General features: G+C 34.3%; 3 protein-coding genes across 5 annotated transcripts in view; all 3 read right to left on the bottom strand.

Moving 5' to 3' along the window:
• Nucleotides 1-706: 706 nt before the first annotated feature.
• On the bottom strand, nucleotides 707-2,290 carry LOC109582165 (uncharacterized). Its single transcript, XM_019996800.1, has 3 exons — nucleotides 2,127-2,290; nucleotides 1,718-2,077; nucleotides 707-1,398 (listed from the first exon to the last, which is right to left on the bottom strand). Exons 1-3 carry the CDS (start codon nucleotides 2,179-2,181, stop codon nucleotides 764-766), a joined length of 1,050 nt encoding a protein of 349 aa, XP_019852359.1. The 5' UTR covers nucleotides 2,182-2,290; the 3' UTR covers nucleotides 707-763.
• Nucleotides 2,291-2,695: 405 nt separating this feature from the next.
• Nucleotides 2,696-5,286, bottom strand: LOC109582183 (uncharacterized). Of its 3 annotated transcripts, none has more exons than XM_019996835.1 (17): nucleotides 4,508-5,286; nucleotides 4,339-4,455; nucleotides 4,239-4,280; nucleotides 4,154-4,195; nucleotides 4,067-4,105; nucleotides 3,975-4,019; nucleotides 3,882-3,929; nucleotides 3,794-3,838; nucleotides 3,691-3,747; nucleotides 3,587-3,646; nucleotides 3,442-3,498; nucleotides 3,349-3,399; nucleotides 3,266-3,304; nucleotides 3,175-3,219; nucleotides 3,081-3,128; nucleotides 2,979-3,029; nucleotides 2,696-2,932 (listed from the first exon to the last, which is right to left on the bottom strand). In XM_019996835.1, the coding sequence occupies exons 1-17, from the start codon at nucleotides 5,235-5,237 to the stop codon at nucleotides 2,772-2,774; spliced, it is 1,677 nt and encodes a 558-aa protein (XP_019852394.1). In that variant the 5' UTR covers nucleotides 5,238-5,286; the 3' UTR covers nucleotides 2,696-2,771. The 3 variants fall into 3 exon arrangements, with proteins under 3 accessions (XP_019852394.1, XP_019852395.1, XP_019852396.1); XM_019996836.1 differs by having other exon boundaries at nucleotides 3,266-3,298; XM_019996837.1 differs by lacking the exons at nucleotides 3,349-3,399; nucleotides 3,442-3,498.
• A 24-nt stretch (nucleotides 5,287-5,310) lies between these two features.
• Nucleotides 5,311-6,114, bottom strand: part of LOC109582160 (uncharacterized) — a 1,543-nt gene continuing 739 nt past the window's right edge. The window contains exon 3 of the mRNA XM_019996792.1: nucleotides 5,311-6,069. Coding sequence (XP_019852351.1) covers nucleotides 5,311-6,069 — 759 coding nt within the window. The remainder of the gene's footprint in view (nucleotides 6,070-6,114) is intronic.

The following is a 6,114-nucleotide window of genomic DNA, read 5'->3' as shown; positions in this document are numbered from 1 at the left end:
AGCCATTATGTATTCATGCTGGTTCTCTGATAATCAAGGCAACTTTTGGGCTTTTTCTGGTGGCATATGGATGAAAAGTAATGTTACACTAAATGAAGAGGATTTTAATGGAAATGTTAATCTATCAAGTACTTTCAACACTATGTATCTTAGTCTTCAGTATCCTGATGATGTTGTGAATGTTGGTGATACTACAACATGCTCATCGTCAACTGCTGGCCAACAAAGCATCATCACTTTTGGGTATTTTGGTGAGCTAACCATATTAATTTTTGTCTATATGTTTTAATATTCAAAAATAGTCTTTCTGAACCCATCAATATTTCCTAATGGCACTGTTAATATCACTGAAGGATCTAATTTAACATTAACATGTTCTAATCTTGGTAATACTGGTGTACCACGTTATGTATGGATTAATGATAGTAATGGTATTGAACTAACACCTGTCATTAATAATCCTCCTTTAAACTTAACTTTAATGGATATTGACAGAGCAGCTAGTGGTAATTACACTTGTAAAACAACACATTGATTTACCAGGTATTATCAGAGAAACTACAGTCACTGTTATTGTACAGCCATTAAGTAAGTTATTGCTAAATGTTTGACTTGCTATTGTTTATTTTCACAGGCCTTCCAGCAGTTTATATTTAAAAACAGAATCTGTTATTATCAATTGTAAAATCTAAAGTAATGTGTCATCTACAGAATAGAATTATTAATTGCATGTAGAAAAAATCCTAAAATAATGATTAGAATTTTAATTCGGAAGAACTTGGCAAAGGTAGAGTTTTAACTCAGGTTTGTCAAGTTCTGCTGGTATTGCTTTGCGTAAGAAGTAGAGGTCATTCTGATTGTAGTCACCTCGATCAACTTTAACTATGAGTATTTGTTCACCAGAAGGAGCATCAGTTATTCCATATGAAGTAGGATCAGCTACTGTAATCCACTTCTCAAAGTATTCATGTAAACGGTCTTTATATCTAGACCAAAAAGTTGGTGCATCTATTTCATAGTCATAATCATGTGGATCCAGATACTCGAGGGGATAATCATAAACAAGCTTCGTTATTGGTTGATGCTTGAACCATGATGTATACTTGTCTTGCAGTAAACCAAAAAAATCCTTTAGAGTTTTTATATCTTTGAACTCTTTTCTAACTGCTTGTACTTTATCTAGAGTATTCTCATGGGGGCTCAGTAAAGTGACCATACGTGCTGTGATGTATTCAATAAAATCTGGCGCATCATATCCACTTGCTGAATAGTCTTCTATTGTTTTTTGAATCCCTTCAACGAATTGCTCCTGTAATTTAGATAACTCTCTGTGAATCTTGAAATCTATTATGGTCTTAGGAACATAGATAGAGGGAGTTGAAATAATGGCTGTAGAACCTAAAAATGAGCAAAGTTTACCTGATCCTAGAAATTTTATGTAAATGCATGGTTTAAGTTTACAGCAAACCCGAGGTATAATTGTAAAAATGTAACAAATATATAATATTTATAATCTGTCTATTATCTCAGTATCAAAATTTTACAATGTAGATGACAGTTGCATAAGTTTATTATGATGCTGGTCCTTACATTGGGTATATACCTATTCCAGCTTTTTGCATGTGTCAAAAGGTCAAACCATACACTGAAATTTAAAAATTGACATTATGCTGGCCTATCTTCAAATTAATTTCAAAAAAAATTATAAATCATTTACCAGCTTCTTCAATGTGAGGGGTAGCTCCTCCAGTAGTAGCTGGTAGAGGATGAGGAGTAGTTCCTCCAGTAGTAGCTGAATTTTCTTGTGCTATTTTATCAGCTAATGCTGGGTCATCTGCTCCTTCTTTGACAGCCACACACACCTTCCTCCAGGAAGGAACACCATGACGTTTGAAATCATAATCTTTCTTTAGCCAACACTCAAGAACCTCCTGAAGACAATTGAGAACTTTTCCATTGTGTTTAGCTTCTATGGTATTGATAGTGTTTATTCTGAGACGAAACGAAATGGCAATTTGCTTCCAATGAGCAGAAAGTGGCTTGATTTCATCGTACACATCATAAAAGTCATCAATACCTATGAAAGAAACCTATCACATTAGATTATTAGAATATAGACACTTTACCTAGTTCTCTGTCACAAACATTCATGAAATCTTCTGATGTTCCTCTTGTTGCCATTTTTATTGTGGTATATACTTAACCAGAACAGCCACCCTAACTAAACATGATCACATGATCATTGATTATAACAGGAACATAAATCAATAATAGTATTCATGGATGTTTTTGGTCAAAGGATAACACTTTTGTAGATTCTGTATGTGTAACATACCCAACTGGTGTGTATATTTAGATAGAGTAAACAATCAAATATCGGACTAATCAAAATTCGGACAGTTATATTTTTAAAACTTAAGATGATTTTTCAGTGATTCTTGCACTAGATTTAGATCATTATAATACCTGTTTGCATGGTAAAAATCAAAGCATCACCTTCTTTCTTTGTAAAGATATAACTTGCTAAACACACTTCGTGGATTCACACGATAATCGGCCGAGTTCACTCAATTTTCGTCACTTATCCACAACGAAGCAAACTTTATTCGAAGAATAGTTTTATACCACCAGAACTTTAGTACTGACTGTCTTCTTCAAAAAGGATCACACAGCCGGCTTCTTAGGTACACTCAGCTACCATAAAAAATATTTAACTTCTTCTACAATAAACGGACACGCCTAACATTATTGATTATTATTAAAATTAGTTATTATTTACAGTTGTTACATGTAAATTTAAAGTTTTTTGATTTCGCCTTTTGAAATGAAATTTTATAACAATAACAGTGATACCACTGGTTGCAGCTGCAACAAAAGACCCAATTAGACTCATCAGGATGTGAACATTGCTTTAGGGAACAATCAGACTTGACTATTATTGTAGTATAATTAGACTATGTCAAGATGTTATCCTTTACCTTTAGATTTAACATTCCTTTTGGTAGCATAAGTAGTAGGAGGGATTGCATCTGTATTATTGAATAATAAATCGTCATAAATTATTAATTAATAATAAATACCTTTAGCAATACCATTATTCACTGTACATTGTCCAACTCTTTCCATTTCTGTAATTATCAATAATAATAAAGATAATAATAATTAAAATTTTACTACGTTTAGTTCTGAAACTCCTTCTTGTATCAACTCTATGTGCACCTAAGCATAAACTATAAAATTAATAGCAAAATAAATTATTGTATACTTTGAACACTCTTCTTTGCAGTAGGATAATCAGCTGATTCTATATTAAAAATAATAAAATAAAATAAAAGAATTATGTGACACCTTTAGCACTTTTCTTAGCAGTAGTTGCATTAGCAGGACTTACAGTTGTTTCTATATTACATCAACATTTATAAAAAGTTAGTATATTAATACCTTTAGTTCTAACACTTCCCTTACTCCCCTTAGCAGTACGTATAACTCTCTCTGTTTCTACATAAGTCAATAATAACAATTAAAAACCTGTAATACTTGCGTAGGCAGGCACAATTGTCTTTGTTCAAAAATTGCATAATAGTACCTTTAGTTCTATTGCTCTCTTTGGCTGCAGTACTAATATCTGTAGTGGGTTCAACTGTCTCTATACTTGCATAGATAAAAATAAACAAAAAACTTAATAAATACCTTTAGCTCTAACACTTTCTTTAGCTCTAACACTTTCTTCAATAGGTAAAACTCTCTCTATTATCATGAACCATTACATTAACAACTATTAATATTACAATACCTTTATATCTAACACTCCTAGTAGTAGGTACAGCGATTGCTGTCTCTAATTAAAAAATAATGACAAGCATAAATTATTTGAGACATACCTTTAGACCTCACAGCCTTCTTAGCATTAGAAGTAACAAAGGCATCAACTGTCTCTAAAAATAAATCAGAATAATTAATAGTGATACGAATACCTTTAGTAGCAGCGGTTCCCTTGATAGGTGCAACTCTTTTTGCTCCTACATTAATAATAAAAAGTATTGCAGCTAATTTTAAAGGCCTTTACTGTTATTAGCTGTGACAGTATGTGTCTGTGTCTCTATACCTACACAATTATAAAGCATTATAGAATAATATTATGTTTCATGCATACTGTTTGCAGCACTCATTGAAAGCTCTTCTCCTTCATCAGTGTCTACAGTTACCAATGAATGAAATACTAATTTACTGTTACATACCATTACTCAAGGAATCTTGGTCTTCATCTTCAGCATTTGAATCTTAATATTAATAAATACATTATGTTCAACATAATAATATGAATTCATCAACACCCACCTTGAGATGTCATATTAGGACGATATAACTGAACCCATAACTCATACCTCTCATCCGGAATGTCATACCCATTTTCAAACCTCTTAGAGAATTGCCTGTGCTCACTCATAGTAAAATCTAAAAATATGGTCCAATATCAGATTAAATTTTTCACAATAAGATATATTACTTGCACTTCTCTTCAACTCTTTTACTCTATTAGCTTCCTTCTGGTTCTCAAGTCTAGCAATTCTTTTACGCTCCTTCTCCTTCAAGGCTTCCTGCTTCATTCTTTCCTTTTCCTCTATACATGTCATGAATTCAACACTAGTCAATACTCTTCCGCATGATTTAGGCTTCAGGGTGGGCTTGCTACTGGGATGACTGGGAGTTTTCAGAAAAGACTCTATAGGCATTACTCTTCGCATTGGAGTGACAGCTTGCGATAAATCATTCTCTGAAAGTGATCTCTCCAAGAGACTAGAATTGAATGAAGAATCATGATCCCTCGTTCTCTTTATATCTGGACTATAGAGCGGTATGTATGCTAGACCAGTCTGGTCTAACAGTGAACGGCTGATGGTTTCTTGCTTGTCATTGCCAGTTTTAATAGCATTTCTGTTGAAAGGACATATACCAGTTACTTCAAAGCCACTTGCAATGTTTCTCTGTGTCATTGACCTTCTCCATGCATCAGCAAATAATACAGAGAAATCGTATCTGGTTACCACACGACCAGGGTTTTTAGTGCAGAACTCATGACACACAGCCTTCCAAGCAGTTTTTAATGGTCCAAAACACCCTTTGTCAAGTGGCTGTGTTAAATGAGTGGCATTGGGTGGCAATACAAATATTAAAATTTGCTCTTCAGCTGCTATCTTGATAAGGTCAGGACCATAATGAGTAGAATGACCATCCATCAGGAGAAGGAGAGGACGTACCCTAGGAACACTCGTTAAAAACAGCTTACAAAACCAGTACAAAAACAGCTCTCTAACTGATCCATCCATTTGGAGATGAGCCGTAAAGTGTACCTGGTATTTCTCCTACCATTAGCTGATCATTAAAGGTCTTACGATCAAATATTACAAATGGAGGCAACGGTACTCCAGCTGCACAAGTGCATGCCAGAACTGTGATTTGAGACTTCCCTTCTCCAGTGATTTGACTGACATTCTTAGCTCCACGACCACTCACAACTTTCAAAGATTTAGGATTCAATGGGAGTCCTGTTTCATCACAGTTGAATATGCGAGTTGGATTGTTGAATAGAGAATTTTCTTTAAGTGTGTCTTCAAGTATATCAAAATACTTTTGTATGACACTATTATCAGTGGCCATGGCTCTCGAAAGACTTAAAGGCACAGCAGTACGAAGTGATAATTCACTGTGCCTGCTACAAAATTTCTGCCACCATCCATAAGAAATTGAGACGTCACTTAAACCCTTTGACTGAATTGTTTGTTTTACTAGTGCAAGAACTTCTGAAACTGTGCGGGGAAATCCAATCTGAGAACATTTGATTAAAAACTTAGCCAAAATAACCTCTTCTTCTTTTGTAAGATACGGCACTGGGCCAGGTTTAGTTCCATGTTGAACATTTCCCCTGATCCTGTCATAAAGTGTTGATTTGGGAATGCCATATAGCTCCGCTGCAAGTCTAACTGTCAACCCCTCTTCTTCAACTGCTTTGATAGCATTCGTCATGCTTATTTCAGGCCATGTAGAGTATGTACATGGGCGTGTCGCCATCTAAAAAAGACATTAACATAAAAAATTGATTATCATACCAATGAC

This window comes from Amphimedon queenslandica, unplaced genomic scaffold (assembly GCF_000090795.2).
Source record: "Amphimedon queenslandica unplaced genomic scaffold, v1.1 AMPQUscaffold_13398, whole genome shotgun sequence".
Classification (NCBI taxonomy): domain Eukaryota; kingdom Metazoa; phylum Porifera; class Demospongiae; order Haplosclerida; family Niphatidae; genus Amphimedon; species Amphimedon queenslandica.
This window is presented reverse-complemented; position numbering and strand designations above follow the sequence as displayed.

Coding starts and splice junctions, on each gene's coding strand:
- LOC109582183 (XM_019996835.1), bottom strand. CDS start 5,237: ATGGATGGTCATTCTACTCATTATGGTCCTGACCTTATCAAGATAGCA. Junction 4,281..4,338: donor TCCTAATATGACATCTCAAG/GTGGGTGTTGAT, acceptor ATTAATATTAAG/ATTCAAATGCTGAAGATGAA. Junction 2,933..2,978: donor AAGGAATGTTAAATCTAAAG/GTAAAGGATAAC, acceptor CTACAATAATAG/TCAAGTCTGATTGTTCCCTA.
- LOC109582165 (XM_019996800.1), bottom strand. CDS start 2,181: ATGGCAACAAGAGGAACATCAGAAGATTTCATGAATGTTTGTGACAGA. Junction 2,078..2,126: donor TGTTTGTGACAGAGAACTAG/GTAAAGTGTCTA, acceptor TTTCTTTCATAG/GTATTGATGACTTTTATGAT. Junction 1,399..1,717: donor CCCTCACATTGAAGAAGCTG/GTAAATGATTTA, acceptor GCTCATTTTTAG/GTTCTACAGCCATTATTTCA.